The sequence below is a fragment of the Mobula birostris genome, chromosome 14 (genome assembly GCF_030028105.1).
Source record: "Mobula birostris isolate sMobBir1 chromosome 14, sMobBir1.hap1, whole genome shotgun sequence".
Classification (NCBI taxonomy): Eukaryota; Metazoa; Chordata; class Chondrichthyes; order Myliobatiformes; family Myliobatidae; genus Mobula; species Mobula birostris.
The window spans coordinates 11590405-11612990 of NC_092383.1; the positions used below are offsets into that span (position 1 = coordinate 11590405).

At 45.2% G+C, this 22586-nt stretch overlaps 1 protein-coding gene and 1 long non-coding RNA gene across 9 annotated transcripts in view; one reads left to right on the plus strand and one right to left on the minus strand.

Annotated features, from left to right (window-relative positions):
* The window catches only part of chd2 (chromodomain helicase DNA binding protein 2), a 130458-nt gene that overhangs the window by 36379 nt on the left and 71493 nt on the right, over positions 1 to 22586 (plus strand). For 7 of the 8 annotated variants that reach the window (XM_072278097.1, XM_072278099.1, XM_072278100.1 and 4 more), the window contains 6 exons: positions 1425 to 1489; positions 4867 to 5025; positions 6829 to 6966; positions 9212 to 9345; positions 11642 to 11867; positions 12798 to 12898. In XM_072278097.1, the coding sequence (XP_072134198.1) occupies positions 1425 to 1489; positions 4867 to 5025; positions 6829 to 6966; positions 9212 to 9345; positions 11642 to 11867; positions 12798 to 12898 (823 nt within the window). The remainder of the gene's footprint in view (positions 1 to 1424; positions 1490 to 4866; positions 5026 to 6828; positions 6967 to 9211; positions 9346 to 11641; positions 11868 to 12797; positions 12899 to 22586) is intronic. The other variant, XM_072278098.1, reaches the window with a different exon arrangement.
* On the minus strand, positions 5680 to 21147 carry LOC140209701 (uncharacterized). The gene is made up of 3 exons (XR_011889051.1): positions 21094 to 21147; positions 6210 to 6497; positions 5680 to 5892 (listed from the first exon to the last, which is right to left on the minus strand). It is a non-coding gene; the product is annotated as an uncharacterized lncRNA (long non-coding RNA).

Here is a 22586-nt window from a genome sequence, read left to right on the forward strand (position 1 = left end):
GTCGTGGGGAAGTTGCTTATTGGTAAAGTTTATTTAAAAAAAAAATCTATTGACATGTGAGTGGGGGAGCAAGGATTTAAAAACTTGGCTGGATTTTAAGTTTTATTTTCCAGGAAATGGGAACATGAGTATTCCATGGAATTAGCATTGACTAATTTTTATTATGATGGTTAAACAAATTTCCAACAGTTGTTCTGTGTAGAATAGACCTACACGTATTCCGATACCATCTTGTTGGGTGAACTTAAATGGGTCAAACCTATTTCCCCTTCACAATTTGAACTTCCTAATTTTTTTAAACCTTCCTCTTTATTCCCTTTAATTTGGAGTCCTGCATTCATGGGTGAATCCCATGATCCGTGTCAGTCGGGGAACGGATGAACTAGTGAGCCTGACTGCTTGATAGTCAGTGAATAGCTGAGGGTCATACAACCCCACAGCACAGGAATAGGCCCTTTAGTCCATGTAGTCTGTGACGAAATATTATTCTGTCTGCACCTGGATCATAACTCTCCACATTCCTCCCATCCATGTACTTACCCAAATTTGTCTTAAATGCTAAAATCAAATCCGCATCCACACAACCGCTGGCAACTCTTTCCACACTCTCACCACCCTCTGAGTGAAGAAGCTTCCCCTCATGTTCCCCTTAGACTTTTCACCTTTCACCCTTAACCCGTGACATCTAGTTCTAGTCTCACCCAACCTCAGTGGGAAAAGCCTACTTGCATTTACCCCTCATAATTTTGTAAACCTCCATTTTCCCCCTCATTTTCCAATGTTCCAGGGAATAACCTATTCAACCTTTCTCTATAACTCAGATTCTCAAGTCACCAACGTCTTCTACAACTTGAACATAATATCCCAACTCCTGTCCTCAATATATGATTTGTGGAGGCCATGTGTTAAAAGCTCTCATTACAACCCTACCTAATTGTGACACCGCTTTCGAGGAATTACGGATCTGTATTCCAGGATCCCTCTGTTCAGCTGCACTCCTCAGTGCCCTACCATTCCCTGGTCTGTCCTTCAAAGGTGCAACACCTCACACTTGTCTGCATTAAATTCCATCTGCCATTTTTGAGTCCATTTTTCCAGCTAGTTCAGAGTGTATCAGAACTGGGAGGAAAGTGTTTAGAAAGTGGGAGGGAGCCCATATTGGACCAGAAGGCAGAGAGACTCAGGGCAGATACTGCGATTTATAACTAGCCCTGTTTGGGGTTGGGGGGGTGCGGGGGAGACTGGTGTATTACGAAAGCTGTTAGCCCTGCTAGAATGCAGGAGCCTGTGCTTTATCGCAAAATGTGGAGTTTGAGAATTCCACTGTGTTGGGTGGGGGCTGGGTCTTGGGCAGTTGTGCCCCTCTTGTCAGGGAGGAGGATTGCAGTGAAACACTCAAGGAATCTTCTTTCTTTTAACTATAGCAGGAGAGCAGTGAAAACTCCGAGAATGAGACTCCAAAGCGGCGAGGAAGGAGGAGAGCCAGCAAGTGAGTGTTCGGAATGAGCTTGTGCTTACAGTCTGTGATTTATTGCAGTGTGCTGTTATATTTACTGTGCTAGAAATCTTGTCTCCAGGCATGGGGCCCATTGGTGATGGGGGGGTGGGGTGCAGGTGTGGAATACTTCATATCAGAAGCAGCAAGGGTCTGTATTGAGAAATCCCAGTGCAGGTACTGGAGGCAAGGTCCGTAAGTGCTGCTGAGCGGAGAGATCTTGGGATCCAAGTTCATAGCTCCATGAAAGTGGCTACACAGGTCAATAAGGTGACTGAAAAGGCTGATGCTTTTATTAGTCAAAGCACTGAGTTCAAAGGTCAAGAGGTTAAGTTGCAACTTTATAAACCGCATGTGGAGTTATTGTGTGCAGTTCCGGTGGTCTCACTATCGGAAGGATGTTGAGGCTTTGTGAGGGCGCAGAAGAAGTTTACCGGGATGCTGTCTGGTTTAGAGGCTGTGTGCTATCGTGAGAGGCTGGTTAAACTTGGGTTGTTTCCTTTGGAGTGGGGGAGGCTGAGTGGAGATCTGATGGAGGTTTATAAGATTATGAGAGGCATGGATAGAGTACACAGGGAGTATCTTGTTTCCCAGGGGTGAAATGTCTAAGACCAGAGGGCATGCATTGAAGGCGAGAGGGGGTGGGTTTAGAGGGGATGTGAGGGGCAAGTTTTTTTACTCAGAGAGTGGTAGATGCCTGGAATGTGCTGCCTGGTACGGTGGTAGAGGGAAATACATTAGAGGCTTTTAAGAGACGTTGAGATAGGCACATGAATGTGAGGAAGATGGAGGGATATGGACATTGTGTAGGTAGGAGGCATTAGTGTTTGGGTGTTTTTGATCTCTATTTTATTTGGTTTGGCACAACATTGTGGGCTGAAGGGCCTTTTCCTGTGCTGTACTCTTCTATGTTCTATGTACAATGATTCAGATGAGGTCTCCCCAGATATCCTGTCAACTCTCTCGAGACCGGACTTTGGCTAAATGCTCCCTTTCTTTACGTCTGTGCTCAAATGTAAAGCAAGGGCGCGTTTTCTGACCTCATTGTAAAGAGGTTAATGGATGTGTACCTGACCACTCATTCTCCACAATAGGTAAAGCGCAAGAGCAGATGACGCGGTAGCGTAGCGGCCAGCATAATGCTTCACAGTGCCAGCAATAAGGGTTCAATTCCCAGTGCTGTCTGTAAGGAGTTTGTATGTTCTCCCTATGACTGTGTAGGTTTCCTTCCACAAAAACCTTGTGGCGCATCAGGCAACATTTTCACCCATTTCCGTAGCATTTGACTGTTATTTTACGAGGCCGAGTTGCTAGCTCGACGCTCAACCCCGCACAGGTTGAAAGCGTACAAGGGGCTGGCCAGATTCGGACTCAGGACCATTTGCCTCAAAATCTGGTGCTGCAATGTAGAAGAGTACAGCACAGGAAAAGGACCTTCTGCCCACACTGTGGCGACACTTGGCAGCTGCCCACAGCACATCCTTGAATTGTGTCGGTCGCTGATGCAGAATGAAGCATTTCACTGTATGGTTCAATGCCCCTGTGACAAATAAAGCCGGCCTTTTTTAAACTTGTACAGTTAAATAATAGCCGCCTCCTTTGAGGCTCCCTGCTTAATACAAAGTTTAACCTAGTATTGCACAGGGGTCTGCTCTGGCATTGTGTGCTTGGCACTGATGGCTGTATAGTAAGGTGCCACGGTAGAGTGGCAGTTAGCATGATGCTATTGCAGCTCAGGGTGTGGGACTTCGGAGTTCAGTTCCAGTGTCATCTGTAAGCGGTTTGTATGTTCTCCTCAGCGCCCCACGGGGTTTCCTCCAGGTCCTCTGGTTTCCTCCCCCTGATGAAGAGTCTTGGCCCGCAATGTCGACTGTACCTCTTCCTAGAGATACTGCCTGACCTGCTGCGTTCACCAGCAACTCTTATGTGTGCCATTTAATAGGTTAATTGGTCATTGTACATTGCTCTGTGATTAGACTAGGGTTAAATAGGTGGCTTACTGGGCAGCGCAGCTTGTCGTGTTGGATGGGCCAGTTCTGCTCTGTATTTCGAAGTAGAATTATGCAGGGTTGGCCATTATAGGTGAGATCAAAACCTTTCCTCCATCTGTGTTTTTATTTGGAGATCATGACAGTAAACTGATTCTTAGATAGTTTTCCTAAATCTGGAATAAAGTGATCTGAACTCCACCTTGGCAGCTGGGGGACTTAAACTGCAATTAACGTTAGCTACGAAGTTGTCGCTGGTCTTTGGGAAAGGAAATACTTCTGGCCTTTATCCTGTCTGACTTGTTTATGCGTTCAGCTCTTGTCTGCCCTCAGCAATCTGTGTCATTACCATGGGCAAGGAGGCAGATTCCTGTGAGCTTTCTGAGGAAGGCATGTCTATTTAAGTAGATTATTTTAACAGCAATGACTGTCTTGTGAATGAATGTTAATGTTGTGCCATGTCAAATGGGTGTTGCGAAATGTTGGGTCAGAGGGAAACAGCTGACTTCCTGCCAACTAGTTAAAATTTTTTGAAATTGGCTCAGTGCTCAGCTGTCTCTCAGTATGCATGCACAAAGCTCAAGTGAAGTTCTGGATTCACTGCAAAGTTAATCAGTGAAGATTTCTTAAAGAGTCCAGTGTTTCTGCCTGCATCTGGTCCATAGCTCTCCAATTGCAGCATGTTCACTTGCCTATCTAAAAACCTCTGTCTCCACCAAGTTCCCTGGCAGTACTTTCCAGGCACTCATCGCTCCCTGTGAAAACTCACCCTGCACTTCCTTTAAACTTATCCTCTTTTACCTTCAGTATTGTTCTTGTATCCACGTCACCCACTTTCCTTGGCAGCTTGTTCCATGTATGTATCTTTTAAATCTTTTTCCTCTCACCTTAAACATGTGCCTCCAAGTTTTTGGACTCCTTTTCCTAGTGGTGGGTGGGAGGGGACAAATACTTGTTCATTCGCCCTATTGTGCCCCTCGTTATTTCACACACCTGGATACGATCACTGACACAAGAGATTCTGCAGGTGCTGGAAAACTGGTGCAGCACACACAGCTGGACGATCTTAGCAGAGTAGGCAGCATCTGTTGAGGAGAATAAACAGCTGATGTTTCATCAGTGAAAAGTCTCAGCATGAAACACCGACTGCTTATTCCTCTCCATGGATGCTGCCTGACCACCTGAGGACCTCTGGCATTTTGTGTGTGTCACTCTGGAAGGGCACCCCTCATTCTCCTGCACTCCACAGAATAAAGCCCAAGATGGCCCTTGTAAGTCAGGCCCTCAACTCCTGCCACTGCTTTTTTTTCTAGTAAGTCATCTTTTCCATTGTTTTGTCTCATCTCGTTTTGAGCTAACCACCCTCTTTCATTCTCGTGGCAGTTGGAAGAACACAAAAGCCGAGATTGAGGAGGATGAAGATGAAGAGGAGAATGAGGAAGAAGGTGATGAGGAGGAGGAAGACGAGGAGGAGGAGGCAACTGGCAGTGCGGAAAGTGAGCCTGTGAGGAAGGCGCGGGCCCGTCGCCCAGTTACCAGAAGGTGAGGGATTGAGGTGGAGGAGGGAGTCATGGTCACTCTTTCTTCTTTGAGAGCAACAATGCCTAACTGCAACTTAAACCTCTCAAGGTCAACTGGTATATAACATAGTTCATGAAAGTTTGAAGCAACACACACGAAGTGCTGGAGGAACTCAACAGGTCAGGCAGCATCAATACAAGCGAATAAACAATGAATGTTTTGGGCCATGGCCCTTCATTAGGACATGAAAACTTCAGAGTGCGTTTTGCTAAATTGGCAGAACTTTCTGTCCATGGATGGTTAGAAGTTCATGGGTTTCCATTTGTCAGTTGTGGGAATTATCTGTAAATTTTAGAGACTGTAAGACTTAGGAGAAATTAGGCCATTCAGCCCATCGAGTTGGCTCTGCCATTTGATCATGGTTGATTTATCTTCCCTCTCAACCCCATTCTCCTGCCTTCTCCCTGTAACCTTTGATATCCATACTAATCAAGAGCCTATCAGCCTCTGCTTTAAATATACCCTGCTTTGTGATTGGGGCAGAAGTTAGGCCTCTTAAGAATGGGGTACAGACAATTGATTTATTATTGTCACACTTTAGTGAAAAACATAGTTTTGCATGCCATACATACAGGTCAATTCTTCACATCAGTACGTTGAGGTAGTACGTGGCAAAAGTCAGGCGACACAGTAGTGTAAGACTACTCCAGCACTGTGACCTGGCTTCAATTCTGCCGCTGTCCATAGAGGGTTTTTACCTTCTCGCTGCGACCGTGTGGGTTTTCTCCGGGTGCTCTGGTTTCCTCCTGCATACAGGTTAGTAGGTTAAGTGGTTACATGGGTGTAATTGTGTGATGTGGGCTCTTTGGGCATGCCACCGTGCTATATCTGTGAATAAAAAATAAAAATAATTTCAATAATGGAATGCAGAATGAAATCTTACAGTTGCAGAGAAAGTGCAGTGCAAGGCCACAATAAGGTGCAAGGGGTATGATGAGGTACATGGTGAGGACAGAAGTCCATTTTATTGTACGAAAAGGTCAATTCAGTTGTCTAATGTAACAGCTGGAGAAGAGGTCCTCTTTGGGGTATGAGCACCTGACTTTCAGACTTTCACATTGTTGTTTGATCATTCTGACTTATGGAGAGTCCGGGTTAACTATTCTCAGGAGTGGAACAAAGCAGCATGCTAGACCTATACTTGCCTTTTTGTCCAGTAGCCAAATTTGCCACCAGCTCTGTTCGACACATCCATTCCTTTCTCTTCCCATGTCTGTGTCTCTGCTTCGTTCTCTCTTCACCACCTACCGGCCTCAATCTCGGTCTCAGGGTGGCACGGCAGCTTAGGGGTTAACACAACCCTTTACAGTAGACGCGACCTGGGTCCGGTTGCTGCCACTGCCTGCCAGAAGTTTGTACGTCTCCCTGGGACTGTGTGGCTTTCCTCCGGGTGCTCAGGTTTCCTCCTGCAGTCCAGAGGCATACCGGTTGTCCTGTGATTAGGCAAGGGTTAAATCAGATTGTTGGATGGCACAACTCAAGGAGTCGAAAGGGCCTATTCTGCCCTGTATCTCAATAAAATAAAAAATAATCAGTCTCCTGGTGCCTCTTTATCCTTCACCCCGTCTCTGGGGAAAACACTTTTCTCCAAAGGAGTCCCATAAGTGACAAGAGATGGTGATAACCTGACACTGCAGTGGGTTTGTTCCATGTGGGGAGCACGGATGGATGTGATTGACCCAGGGGTCTCATTTGTTGGTAAGCTGCATGAGTGGAGTTCCCTGCTCTGAGGTGGGACTGATCCCTCACTTGTCCTTTTCCCAGAGCTATGCCAAAGAGCCGAGGCAAGAGGCAAAACACGCGGAGGGGAAAGAAGAGGCGGCGGGATTCTTCTGATGAAGACGACGATGATGATGATGCTCCGAAGCGACAAACGCGCAAGTGTGTGACCAAAAATGTGAGGTTAGTAGAGTCTTGAGCTGGCAGACTCTCGCTTCATCGGAGTCGAATACACAGTCAGATTTTTCAGGCTGGGTTCTTGGAGAATAAATATTCTGATTTATCATGGTAGAATGATCAATAATGAAAATTGCATATAAACTTTTAAAGTGGGAAAATGTCATGAAGCATTTCACAGTTCTATCATGTACAGCTGACACCAGGCCTCACAGAGTTATGAAGGCATCTGACCAGACTTGTAAAAAGAGTTGAATGCCTCGACATGCGTAGAAAAAGTAGGAGTGCCAGAGAAGTTTTATAATGGATTTCCACATCGGACATAGTTGGAGAGGTAAAATTAGGGGCTGCTCAGTAGTTCAGAATCGGAGGAGCAAAGGTACACCTTCTTCAGGCTGCAGGAGATTACAGGAATAAAGGATCAATGGTTTATTATTATACACCGCCATCCAGACAAATCATTCTATATGCAACTCTATTGAGGTAGTACAGAAGGAAAAGCAAACATGTCGAATGTACAGTAGTTCAGTGTTTTAATGTTACAGTAACAGAGAAAGTGACATGCAGGTGAAGTGCAATGGCCATCACAAGATAGAGTTAAAAGTGGGCCATTCAAGAGTCTTATTGCAAGAGGATAGAAGCTGTTCTTGAGCTTCATGGTATATATTCTCAAATTTTTGTATCTTCTGCCTGAAGTGAGGTGGCGGGGGGGGGAGAAGAGAGAATAACTGGCTGTTTTCCCAGGAGAATTGAAATCAAGAGTATAATTTTACAATCAACGTGCTAAGTGACTGAGAGGCAATGTGTGTCTAACATTGGATGGGCGGTACTAGTTAGGACACAGGCAGCTACAGAATCTATAGTGATCTCAGCTGCAGAAGGTCAAAGAATTTTATTGTAATGACCTTCCATCAGAACTGGTAGATGTGATTGACAAAGGCACGTTGGAAGATGCTGTGAAGCTGGGGAGGAGAATGGAGAACCAAAGGATGGTCTGTGATAGGTTGGAAAACTGGAGGGATTAATTGCCCTGAGATATAATGGTACAAATCTGGTTGTGTTATGTTCTACATGCTGGTTGGTGTCCCAATTCTAATTGTTGCTCAGTTAAGTCTGATTTATACTTGTGTATACTAGCTTACGCCATAGCCTATGCAAGTGGCCTACACCGTTGTGAGCATTTATACTTGTGTGTTGGTGTGTCTACGTCACTCTGCTATTCACCACCAAAACGCTAGTTGGCGGTGGGGTTTCTGTGCCCCTGTGTTGAGGTTCTTTGTGTTGAAACTCAACACGAAGAAACTCAAAATTTCAAACAATGGCAACTGAAACTGAAGGAGGGTGAATTTTCCGTGCTTGTCCAGCCACTGAGAGACATGGACGAGGAAATGCATTTCAAATATTTTCAGATGTCGGCAGGTAGATTTGACGATTTGGTTCATCGTCTCCAACCATTTATTCCGCATCAGTGTACTCACAGTACACTCAGAGACTGGCAATCACCATTCGAGTTTCAGCTTCAGGTGGAAGTCAACAGGCTGTAGCAGCTAGCTACAAACTGGTATCAAGCACAGGGTCCTCCATAATTTCGGAGGTCTGTAAAGCTTTATGGAAAGCATTGCAGCCAGAGTTCCTTCCCAGTCCTTCATTCACCCAGTGGGAAGCGATAGCAGCGTAGGAGGAAATGTGATGCTACCAAGCAGACCAATCACAGTTGTCTCAGTCTGCGTCGCCGCGACGCATAGTTACATTTTGGGAGAGGTGCGCGTTAGGCTACGGTGTAGAGTACAATGTAGGCTACGCGGCTATGACGTACATTTGATGCACAAGTATAAATCAGCCTTTGGGGGCAGCACGATAGCGTAGTGGTTAACATAATGCTATTACAGTGCTGCTGACCCGGGTGCGTTTCCCGCCACTGCCTCTAAGGAATTTGTACATTCTTCCCATGACTATGTGTGTTTCCTCCTGGTGCTCTGGTTTCCTCCCACATCCCAGAAGTCATGCGGATTAGTAGGTTAATTGGCCACATGGATGTAATTGGGTCATGTGTGCTTGTTGGACTGGAAGGGCTGGTTACTGCGCTGTATCTCTAAATTTAAAAAGAAATTAAATAACTTAAAAATAGACCATTTTTCTCTGTTACTGGAAAGCAAGAGCAGTGAGACCTGATTAGATTTGGAATGGGTTAGTTTGTAGGCCCGGGGCAGTGGAAGATAGCTCTGTAATGCAAGTGTCATTGTGTTTGCAGTTATAAAGAAGATGATGATTTTGAGACTGATTCGGATGATCTGATCGAAGTTACAGGAGAGCCAGCAATGGAAGAGAATGACGACAGTGAAACAATTGAGAAAGTGATAGACTCCCGCATTGGGAAAAAAGGAGGTGAGCTGAATCCCTTTGCTGGAAAGAGCAGTGTGTGCTTTTGTATTCCATGTTCTAGCCTGTGCATAGAGCAGCCGCTGGTCATGAATCAGACATGGTTCCCCTGTTTGCACAAGTGGAATAAAAGGATTGCCTTCAGATCTTCTAAGTCATCAGGGAGTGGGAATTTCCCCCTCTCCAACGCATAATACAAATGCCAGCAATTGGGAAACTCCACAAGTCGAAACCAGGAAGGGAAAGAGATTGTTGGTTGGTCCATAATGAGCCCCACAGGAGACATTAGCTTTTTCTTTCTGAAAGGCAGCAAGTGCTGGTTTTATTCTAACACTGTGGTAACTTGGGAAGAGTCTTCCTCCAGGGAAATGTCCTCTTGCTTTCCCCATATTCCCTTCCCTCCATAGCCCCTCGCTGTCTCTTGCTCTGGGAGACCCTGTCCTTGTTGCTCCCAATTCTGTGCCCTCCCACCTCATGTCTCATGTTCCCTCTCACCTGCTTTGCTCTCTGCCTTGTCCTTAACACAAGTCCCTTGAAGGGATTGTCAGGGTCAATCCTGATGACTTGTTTCCTATAGCAAGAGAGTGGAACTTGGAATAAAGATATTCATCACACAAGGCCTTGTAAACCTTTGGCATTCCCAAAACAGGATGTTTGGTTGCTGAGTATGCTCATAGAGGAGATTGAGAAGATTTTGGATATTAAAGCAATTAGATGAAAAACTGGATATAGTCAACGGGTCATTCGGCTTTCCTGGTGTGAGGAGCAGTTAGGGTTAATGGTTGATGACCACCTTCACATTTGGGGGGGATTTGGGGATTAAGCAGTCATGTGGATGAGACCTGGGGTGAACTGAGATCCTTACCGAATGGCGGAGCGGACTCAAGGGTCCTTCAGACATTCTTCCACATGTACCTGTGCCCATCTTCCTCAGTCTTCCTTCACTCATCCCTATCTTGTCCCCCCTCACCATTCATCTTCCCTAGCTCTTGTGCAAATGTAGTTGTGGACTTTGTGCAAATGTAGTTGCCTCTCCTTGTTTGGCATCACTTAAGGGCTGAGCGGTCAGGTAGCATCCCTGAAGGGAAATGGACAAGTTGACATGTTGGGTTGAGTCCCTTCATTTGGACTGTAGCTCCTCCAACTGTTTTGTTTCTTTGCTCCAGGTTCTAGTCTCTCTGTCGTGTCTCCTATCTTGAGCTAAGCCTGAAGTGAGCTGACTTCTGTGTTGAGGTCACATTGGGTGTTTATTGAGACTGGAAGTCTGTGGTGGGGTGGGTCTGTGAGATGACTGCCTGTATTGAGGTCACTTTCGGTGTTTATTGAGACTGAATGTCGGTGGTGGGGTGGGTTTGTGTCCTTCTGGCCCAGCTTATTACTTTATCTGCATTTTCTGTCCTTGTTGTTTGATCCTCACACAATTAAACAACATGTTTGAGGTTAGTTTTGTTTACATTGATAGTTTGACCGTAAGATTTGGGAGAATTAGGTCATTCCGCCCTTTGCGTCTGCTCAGCCATTCATTCATGGCTGATTTTTTTTTTCTACTCTATTGTCCTGAATTCCCATAACCCTTAACACTTCCACCAATCAAGAAGCTATCAGATTCTGCCTTAAAAGAACCCCCAGTGATTTGGCCTCCACAACCCACTGTCGCAATGAATTCCACAGTTTCAACCCTCAATCCTGGCTGCAGAAAATCTTCCTCTTGTCCCTTCATTCTGAAGCCGTGCCCTCAAATTCTAGACTCTCCTACTAATGGAAGCATGCTTTCCAGGTGCACTGTATCTGGGCCCTTCAGTATTTGGTAAGTTTCAATGACAATTCCCCCAGCCTTCTGAATTCCATTGAGTAGAGCCCCAGAGGATTCAAATGCTCTTCTTACATTAAACCTTTCATTCCCAGGGTCATCCTTCAGAGCCTCCTCAGGATCCTCTCGAAGACCAGCCTGGCCCAAAATTGCTCTCAGTATTCCAAATGTTGGCGGTCCAACACCTTATCTTTGCTTTAGTGTTCTAGTCCACTCGCAGTAAATGCTGACATTGTATTTACCTTCCTTACTCTGGACTCAACCTGCAAGGTAGCCTTAAGAAGTTGGCTTTCAGGTCATCACACTTGGATTGATTTTGAATTGGCTGCTGTTGTTTCAGGTACCTGAGAAGAATTGTCCTGACCTTGATCTCCAGTTAAAATAATGCACTGTGGTGGAGCCATCTGTCCGGTAGCTGGTGTGATGATGGGCTGGTTGACAGAGCTCGTGATTCCGCATTGGTTTTATATCTTTATTCCTCTCCATCGACAGCTGTTGGAGCACGGACCACGGTCTACGCTGTGGAGGCCGATGGGAATCCAGGTGCGGACTTCGACCCAGAGAAGGATGAGTCAGAGCTGCAGTACCTGATCAAATGGAAAGGCTGGTCGTACATCCACAACACCTGGGAGAGTGAGGAGTCGCTGAAACAACAGAAAGTGAAGGGCTTGAAGAAACTGGAGAACTTCATCAAAAAGGAAGAGGAGATTAACCAGTGGTAATGGATGGTCTGTTACTAGTCTTGTACTCGGTATTGACTGCAAGAGTTGGGATGTTATGTTGAAGTTGTGTAAGATGTTGGTGATGCCATATTTAGTTCTGGTCACTTACCTACAGGAAAAATACCTTTCAAGATTGAAAGTGTGCAGAGAAAATTTACAAGCATATTGCTGGGACTTGTGGAACTGCGTTACAGTGAAAGATTGAATAGGTTAGGAGTTTATTCCCTAAACTGTAGGATAATGAGGGGAGATTGAGAAAAGGTATACAAAATTATGAGGTGTTTAGATAGGGTAAATGCAAGCAGGCATTTTCCACTGAGTTTGGGTGACACTAGAAGCAGAGGTCATGGGTTCAGGGTGAAAGGTTCAGGTTTAAGGGGAAACTTCTTCACTCAGAGAATGGTGAGAGTGTGGAACGAGCTGCCAGCGGAAGAGATGGATACGGGTTCAGTCTCAGCATTTAAGAGAAGTTTGGATAGGTACACGGCTGGCAGGGGTGTTGAGGGCAATTAGTGGTCATATCACTACAGCTGAAGGTTACCTCTGAATTATTTAAGAGAAGTTTGGATAGGGGGGGCTTCTTCACACAGAGTGGTGGGAGTATGGAATGAGCTGCCAGGCGATGTGGTAAATGCAGGTTCTTTTTTAACATTTAAGAATAAATTGGACAGATACATGGATGGGAGGTGTATGGAGGGATATGGTCTGTGTGCAGGTCAGTGGGACTAGGCAGAAAATGGTTCGGCGCAGCCAAGAAGGGCCAAAGGGCCTGTTTCTGTGCTGTAGTTTCTATGGTTCTATGGTTCTATGGATGTAGGAAGGATTTGGAGGGATGTGTTCCAGGACTAGGTAGATGGGACTGGTCTAGTTGATATGGGCTAGTTTCTGTGCTACAGTAATTTATGACTCTTATTTTAACCCCACAGGCTGGCCAAAGCTTCCCCAGAAGATGTCGAGTACTACAACTGTCAGCAGGAAATGACTCACGAACTCAATAAACAATACCAGATTGTGGAGAGAGTGATTGGTAAGAACAGGCCAACAGGTTTTCACTCTGTGAAACGAAAGCTAATGGTTACATTGCATATGTGTGTTTCTGTGATCTGTTGAGAAAGGGAAGGTAGAAATGTGTTTCATGTTAATGCTGAAATAAATATTAAGAGGTTAAGCATGATCTGAGCCTTAAAATGGAGGGGATCTCTGTTGAGACATAGGAGACTGGCTGCTGCTGGAATCTGAAGTAAAAACTGCTGCCAGAGGAACTCGGGTCAGTCAGCGTCTGTGGAGGGAAATAGACAGTTGACATTTGGGTCGAAATCCTTTATTTGGATTTGAATGTTATGACTTTGAGTATTATAATTGGCTTCTGTTGATTATCTAATGAGCTATAAGGACCATTAAGCTGTTAGATTAGTTTGGTATCCTTTAATCAATGGTCATATCGTATTGCACCTGAAGCTTGCCTCTGAACTATTCAAGATAAGGTTGGATTGGTACATGGGAACGGTTTGGAGAGATGTCGCCCGGGTGTAGGTAGACGGGACTGGGCAGAAGATCAGGTCACTTTTGTTTGTAGGGATGCTGGGTCAGAGTTGGGCCTGGTTTATTACTCTGTTCTTTGAGACTGTAGTAGGATCTGTTATAACAGTGATAAAAAAAAATATGCAAAGCTTGTTTGGGATGTTAGAGAGATAAGGTAAAAGTTTATTTATCCTGAAGGAAAATATTGTTGCAAGGTTACTCAGAAGTAAATGTAAGCGTTGAAGTATGAAAAAGAATACAAAATGTGCATTAAAAAGTATCAGTGCAAAATGCAGTTGTGCAATGAAACCATATACTTATGTACTTGAGAAGGAGTTGTAGAGTCTTATAGCCACAGGGAGAAAGGATCTCCTGAGGTGTCCAGTGGTGCACCTTGGTGTAATCAGTCTGTTACTAAAGGTGTTTGTCCATTTTGTCATGGAGAGGGTGAGAGGGATTGTCCATAATGCTCTGTAACTTCGGCAGCATCCTCCTCTCAGACACAACCACCAGGGAATCCAGTTCCACCCCCAGAACAGAACCAGGCTTCCTGACCAGCTTATCGATCTTCTTGGCGTCAGGTGCTGTCGCCCTGCTGCCCCAACAGAGTGCTGAACACCACTGAGTTGTAGAACATCTGCAGCCGTTGAATGACTGGAGCCTCCTCAGGAAGTACAGTCAGCTCTGTCCCTTCTTGTACAGAGCCCCTTTATTTTTAGTCCTGTCCAGTTTATTGTCCAGGAGGGTTCTGAGGTATTTGTATTCCTGGGTGACTTCCACATTCGTTCCCTTGATGGAGATGGGAATACAGGGTGTATTCACCTTCCTGAAGTCCTCCACCAACTCCTTTGTCTTAGTATTGAAGGGAAATTCCATTTTGTCATATGTTCCCTGTCGTATGACCTCAGCTTTCTGTGAAACAACTGAAGAAATTGAGAAATAGAAGCAGAAGTTGGCCATTCAGCTCCTGGAGAATGCTCCACCATTCAGTAAGTTCATGGCAGATTTCCCAGCAGAGTGCCACCTTCCTGCGCTATCCCCATATCCCTTGATCCCTCTTGGGTCGAGAATTACAATGATTCACTACGCTCTGGGTGAATAATTTACTTGTCCCCTCTTTACTCGGGAGACAGATACATAGTCTATAGAAGTGCAACAAAGTAGCATCAACTTCATCAACCCTGTACAGATTGCAGAGGAGGAGGTGTTTGCTACCCTGAAGCAAATCAGGGTGAATCAATCAACAGGTGTTCCCTCAGACCCTACGGGAGGCAAGTGCAGAAATTGCCAGGGCCCTATCAGAGATACTTAAAACACTTTAGCACCAGCAGAGGTACCAGAGGATTAAAAAAAAAGAGTCTGTAAATCGAAACCATGAAATTAGAGGCAGGTGAGTCTGACATCAGTTGTGGGAAGGTTATTAAAGGTATTCTAGGGGACTGGTTATGTCAGTATTTGGATGGACATGGACTGATAAAGAATTGTCGTCATGGCTTCATGCATGGTAGGTCAGCTCTAACCAACCTTAAAGAATTCTTGAGGAAGTTACCAGGAAATTGGATGAATATAAGGCAGTGGATGTTGTGTACATAGACTTTAGTAAGGCATTTGACAAGGTCCCACATGGGTGGCTGGTTAAGAAGGTCCAGTCGCTGAGCATTCAGGATGAGGTAGCAAAGTGGATTAGACACTGGCTTTGTGGGAGAAGCCAGAGAGTGGTAGTAGATGGTTGCCTCTGGCTGGAGGCCTGTGACTAGTGGTGTGCTGCAGGGATCGATGCTGGGTCCTTTGTTGTTTGTCATCTGTATCAATGATCTGGATGATAATGTGGTTAACTGGATCAGCAAATTGTGTGTGACACCAAGATGTGGACAGTGAGGAAGGCTGTCATGGCTTGCAGAGGGATCTGCATCACTGGAAAAATGGCAGATGGAATTAATTGCAGACAAATGCAAGGTTTTGCATTTCAGTAGGACCAGTCAGGTTTTACACTGTGAATGTTAGGGCACTGAGGAGTGTAGTAGAACAGAAGGACCTGGGTATACAGGTACGTAATTCGTTGAAAGAGGTGTCATAGGTAGATAGGGTCGTAAAGAAAGCTTTTGGCACATTGGTCTTCAGAAATCAATGTATTGAATACAGAAGATGGGTTGTTATGTTGAAGTGTGTTAAGATGTTGGTGAGGCATAATTTGGAGTGTTGTGTGCAGATTTGGTCATCTACCTACAGGAAGGATGTAACAAGGTTGAAGGAGTGCAGAGAAAATTTCCAAGGATGTTGCTGTGTCTGAAGGACCTGAGTTATAAGGAAAGATTGAATAGGTTAGGACTGTATTTCTTTAGAATGTAGGAGATTTGATAAGGTATACAAAATTATGAGGGGTATAGCTAGGGTAAATACAAGCAGGCTTTTTCCACTGAGGTTGGGTGGGACTACAACCAAAGATCGCAGGTTAACGGAGAAAGCTGAGAAGTTCAAGGGGAAGATGAGGGGAAGCTGCTTCACTTAGAGGGTCATGAGAGTGTGGAATGAGCTGCCAGCACAAATGGTGCATGCTAGCTCAATTTCAATGTTTAAGAGGAGTTTGGATAGGTATGTGGACGGTAAGGGTATGGAGGGCCATGGTTCTGGCGTAGGTTGATAGGAGCAAGCGGTTCAAATGGTTTAGCATGGATTAGATGGGCTGAAGGGACTGTTTCTGTGCTGTTCTTTTGGATGACACCATGACTCTTATTTTGGGTGTTTGACCCTTGGCATGAGACATCATAGCCACCCAAAGGTCCCAGACCGCATTTCCTTTGTCATGCCCTTTAAGAATTTAGTCTGCTTTATTCCAGGTTTCTGATCGTCAATTAGCAACACCAGGATTGCCCCTTTTTTTCTGTTGCGCATATAAGCATCTTTGGATGAGATTGAATTGAGTTCCAAGTTGAATTCTCTTTCAACTATACATGAATACCCATGAGTAAAGCCAAGCGAAACAGCATTTTCCCAGAGCCAAGGAGCAAAACACAGTCTAGTATTCATATATAGCACAAGGCACACAGAGCATTTATAAGATAGCAGTAAACATACTATCACACAAAAACAAATATATATATTTAGCCCAAGTCCCTGAGTGACATGTCCTGTAAATTGATGGTGCACGGCTTTTATTGGCAAGAACTAGCGGTCGGCGGGTGAGTGTATGCATGCACACAATGTAGCTTGTCTTCCACAGAGCAAACACTGGGGGGGCAGCCCTAAACCAGCATAGGTGTCACACTAGATCACCTCCTACAACTGCTGCATCAAGCAAGCCCGCAACATGAGGCCTAGCCCTCACCAGAGTCGCGGCCACGTAGCTGCCCCCACTATCAGTCGCGCTAATAAACTGGTGAATCAGACTTGCAGTATTTCACATTGCCAGTGTCCGGAGAAAAATGTCCAAGGCAATCACTGGCTGTTAGTCTGCACACCGCCTTTGTGGACTGACTCCCAGCACCTTACTGTAGCAGGCAGCGACACAGTCCGCACCAAGTCCAGCTCTTCTACCAACGAGCAACTCAGTGAAGGGATAGATCTGCAGTTCTTAATGTCCAGCATTCTCTTGTGATTGTAAGAAAGATAAAATCACCTGTGGTTGGACCTGGAGAGGCCGCTGCATCCAAGTGGGTCACCATCTTTCTGGTGATACCCATTTAAGGAAATAGTCTACTGATGCTATAAACAGAAGGGATTCTGCAGATGCTGGACATCCAGAGGGACACACCTTCCAGCTTATACCCTTCCCTTCCACCCCACCACTTTATTTTGGCTTCCAGTCCTGATGAAGGGTCTCCTCCCAAAACGTCGATTGTTTACTCCCCTCCATAGATACGGCCTGAACTGTTGAGTTCCGCCAGCATCCTTTTGTGTGACATGTCTCCTGATATTACTCTTGAAGCTTGCACATGAGGGATGCTGAGGGACGGTCTACCTGAGGGAGTAAGGCGCCTAAGCAGTGGCATCCCACGTGCCTTCAGCATGCAGCTAGTGCAGAGTATAATCCCACTGAGGTAGCTGTGTGACTGCAAGCCGGTGTATAACTCGAGATTGATTGATGTTGTGGACAATGCAGACAAAATGCTGGAGAAACTCAGCAGGTCTGACTCTACAACTCTTGTTTTTAAAAGCATTGTATGGTTTATTCTTGTAGATATGCCTTATTTTTTTGGCGGGCGTGTGCGTCGATGCGTGTGCGATATTGGCGGGACAGTGTCTTTTTCATGCCTTTACAAGGCACGGAGCAACAGAGAGACTGTGTGGCACGCCACTCCTCACACAGACATTTGGCAGTATTTTTCCCTTTTTTATTTTACGAGGTCGAGTTGCGATCTCGACACTCAACCCAGCACAGATGGAAAGCGTACTCGGGAGCGGCTCCAACTGGGTTTGAACCCAGGAACCTCCGTTCCAGAGTCCAGCGCTGATGTCATTGCGCCTCCAGCCGGCCCCTGACACTACAACTCTTGGCGCAGAACATCGACTGTTTATTTCCCCCCCTCCCCCCCATAGATGCTGCCTGACCTGCTGAGTTTCTCCAGAGTTTTGTGTGTGTTGCTCAAGATTTTAGCATCAGCAGAATCTCTTGTGTCTTGGTGTTAGAGACTCTTAATTCTCTATAACTGAAGAGGCAGGTGTCCCATGTGAACGAATAAACAAAATTCAACTAAGACTCCATCTCTCTGCTAGGTTTCTCCAAGGAGCAAAGTTGCCATTTCTGATGAAACCTGATTGTTAACCAAAACCATACTTCAAATTGGCTCAAGAATTTTTTGATTCCTGCAGAGCTGGTGGCACATAAGAGTGTGGGAATGCAAACTTGGAGGAATCCTTGTTATTTTCCTCTTGAGATTGGTCCACCTCTTAGTAATGGTTCATTTTTTTCTAACCAAGAGATTTTGCAGACACTGGTAATATTGAGCAACACACACACACACACACACACACACACACACACACAATGCTGGAGGAACTCAGCAAGTCAGGTAGCTTTTATGGAGGGTGGATGAAACAATCGATATTTCAGGCTGAGACCTTCGTCAGGACTGGAAAGGAACAGGGCAGAAGCCGGAATAAAGATGGGCGGGGAAGAAGTACAAACTAGCAGCTGACAGGTGATACCACGTGAAGGGGGATGTGGGAAGGTGGGGGGAGGTGCTGTGAAGTAAGAAGCTGGGAGGTGATAGGTGGAAGAGATAAAGAAAAAGGAATCTGATAGGAGAGGTCAGTGGACCATGGAAGGAGGAGGGGAAGCAGAGGTTGATGATGGACGGGTGAAGAGAAGAGAAGGGATAAGAATATTACCAGAAAGGGCATTGAGAGAAGGGGGAGGGGGGCTGGAGAGATTACCAGGTGTTGGAGAAACCCGTGTTCATGTCATCCGGTTTTATCCCCCTCTAAAGATGCTGCCTGACTTGCTAAGTTCCTCCAGCCTTGTGTGTGTGCTGTTCATTTCTCCTCTCTCTCCTTTCCCCCATGAGATCGGTCCATAGTTCTCACTGCCAAACCACTTTGATGCAAACAACATCTGCTGTCCAGTTTTCTTTTGCCACCTAATCCATGCCAAACCATGCTTTTCCAAATCCGTGTTAGCTGGCCAACCTCTTCCTGCCCCACCTGACCACCTGGCGAAGACTGAGAACAAATCCCAGGGAAGCACTCCAGCATTTAAGATTCAAGATTCAAAATTCAAAATGGTTTATTGACATTCTTCAGTACACGAGTGTAAAGGAGATCAAAATGATCGTTACTCCGGATCCAATGCTGCATAAAAAAGCCACTAAGCATAAAGAACACAATTAAAAAAAATAAAAATCCACTGAATAACCCAATAAATATGAAGACAATCCTATAAAACACAATGTACAAGAAAATGAGTGTGGCTGTATATACAGTCGGCTGTCTGTATCCGCGGGGTTCGGTTCCAGGACCCCCCCCCCCCCCGCGGATACCAATTTCCACAGATGCTCAAGTCCCGTATGTAAAATGGCGTAGTATTTGCATATAACCTATGCACATCCTCCGGTATACTTTAAATCATCTCTAGATTACTTATAATACCTACTACAATGTAAATAGTTGTTATACTGTATTGTTTAAAGAATAATGACAAGGAAAAAGAGTCTGTACATGTTCAGTACAGACCCAACCACCGTAGCTCTTCTGGGAACGCTGATGCCGCCTCGGCATCCACCAATGCTGGTTCTCCCGTGATCTTTAAGTTATTGAGGCTGTAGCATTTTACATAGCTAGCCAGCCATCCCTTACTAGCCTTAAACTCCTTCCTCTCACTCACAACACAAGTAGCAAATGAACGAGGCGAACAATGCTTAAACAACGAGAAATACTTTTAATCATCTCTAGATTACAGTACTTTACGCTCCTCCGGCTGGTGGCGTAGTGGCATCAGCGTCGGACTTCAGGACGAAAGGTCCCGAGTTCGAATCCAGCTGGGTCCCCTGCACACTTTCCATCCGTGCTGGGTTACGAGCTGGTGATCTCTTTGAAACTCACCCGGCAGAAGGCAATGGGAAACCACTGCTATAACTTGCCTCGTGCGCGGTTCCCCACTACGTCAGAGAGGCATGGAGGGAAATCGTCCGCTAACCGGAGAAGCTCCGGATACGACGTATTCCTTTTTTCCTTAGCCTTTGAGGAATTGCTTTGACCACTTAATTGCCTTTTAGGAGCCATTTTTTCACAGAAACAAAGGGTGCACACAACACAAAGTAGCGACCGAACAAGACGCAAGGCGAACAATGCTCCAACGAGTGCTGGAGAGAGAACTTCCGTTTTTTTTTCCGATCCCGATCCGCAGTTGGTTGAATCCGCGGATATGGAGGGCCGACTGTACATAATATTAGCTTATATCATTCGTTTGTTATGTGCCATGTCGTATGAGGTGGGTGATCATGAACTTTCCATGACCAGGATTGTTCTTGGCAATTTTCTCTTAAGAAGTGGTTTGCGCCATTGCCGCCTTCTGGGCCGTGTCTTTACAAGACAGGTGACCTCAGCCATTATCCATCCTCTTCAGAGATTCCCTGTGTGGACGGCGTCAGTGGTCACATAACCAGGATTTGTGATATGCACCAGCTGCTCATATAACTATTCACTAACTGCTCCCATGGCTTCATGTGACACTGATTGAGGGGGTAGGGGCGCAAAGCAGGTGCCACATCTTGTCCAAGGGTGACCTTGCAGGCTAGGGGAGGGTCGGAGCACCATAACACCTGTTGATAGATCTCCATCCAGCCACCCATATATATAGCTTATATACATAGACTAATTGTATGTACATAAGGTGACTCTGACAGGTAATGACAAGTGACTGTTAGTAAGAGGAACCCCTCTAGGTAGCAGCAAGGCTTATGGAAACACAATGTAAGTATTGTAGCCGAACAGATGGTCCAGGATTCTATCACAAAACATACTGGAAATTCAAAACCAGAAACAAAATGTTGGAGACACTCGGGGGGGGCCAGGCAGCAACTACAGAGAGAAAAACAAGGTCAATATTAAGGTCACAAACACTAGTTCAGAAATGGAGAAGTGAAAGAAAAACCAAGCAAGCATGCGGAGCAGGGAAAGTGGAGTGAATCGCTGTAATAGGGTACAGGCTAAAGTTGTCAAGGGAACAATACATAACTGGTAATATACACGAAATGCTGTGTTAACCTGATGAAGGATCTCAGCCTGAAACAGGGACTGCTTATTCCCCTCCGTAGACGCTGACCGACTTGCTGAGTTCCTCCAGCACGTTGCATGTGTTGCTCAGGATTTCCGGCATCTGCAGAATTTCTTGTGTAAATGACAGCGTTGTTGCATCATTGGGGTTGCGTGGGGGCATTTTCAGGATTTTGATGCAGCGTTCGAGAGTGTGAGCCTGAATCAGGATGGCATGTGAGCAGGAAACTCCTGATTTCCCCATAGTTTTGCTGTGGTTGGCTTTTATTGGTTGCAAAGTTAACAAGACTAAGTGATACTGCTACTCCCCTTGCTTAGCCATTGCAGTATAGCTCATAGTTTAGTGTAGAACCCTACACGGTGGCAGAAGGGTTGCATGATGAATCCGTTGGCCACTGGAGAAATGGTAGCTAGAGTCAGAAAAGACATGAGGTACAGCCACATCTGTGGAGAGAATGGGGCAAAAATCATGAAGCAGTTACCTTAAGTTCAATATTAAGCCCTAAGAGTTCAGGAAACTCGCAGAGAAGATGAGGAGCTGTGCCTTAAGCTTACGTTGGGTGGTGTTAGATCATTGCAGGAGGATTAAGGTCTTGAGTGGAAGCTTGGCAGAGAATTCATGTGACAGACAATTGAATTACTGAATTGAATTGACTTTATTTCTTACATCCTTCATATATGTGAGGAGTAAAAATCTTTATGTTACGTCTCCATTTAAATGTGCCATGTGCAATCATAGTAATTTATAATAATTAGAACAGTCAATGTAATATAGAGTACACTCAAATCAGTGTGAGCTCATCAGTCTGATGGCCTGGTGGAAGAAACTGTCCCGGAGCCTGTTGGTCCTGGCTCGGAGTTACTCTTGCGGGCTGAACAAGATTGTTTCTTACCCAACATTACCATCAGCAGATAGCTTGATTATCACATTGTTTATGGAAGCTTATTGTGCCAAATTTGGCCACCTGTGTTTCCTGCATTGAATCCAGTGAGGTATTTTAAAATGTGAAAATCCTTCAGGTGACCAGAAAAGACTTGTGAATTGAACAGCCTAAATGCAAGTTGTCTTCTTTCCTTGTTGAGAGTTAATGCTAGAGTTCAGGGTGAGTTTTCAGAAGTTTGTTCTGTATTAGAAATCAGTCTTTTAGATATAAAACTACAGCGAGCTAAGGCAGCCAGCCCTTACTAGGAATGCTGATGCCCTACTGGCTTCCTGGGTTCAGTCTCACAGAGGAATAGAACTGCTTGTTTATTTAGACCAAGGGTTCCCAACCTGCGGTCCACGGGCCCTTTGCTTAATGGCATTTAAAAAAGTTTGGGAATCCGTGATTTAGACCTTCCCTTTCTGATCAGTTCACACAAGTTGAGTTCCCATGTTGTCTTCACCCTGCACCAGATAAGCATCAATAAAGCAAAAGATTGTGTGTAGAAGTACCAGAGAATTGTATGTTTAATTCTGCCACGTTAATTCTATAAAAAATAGT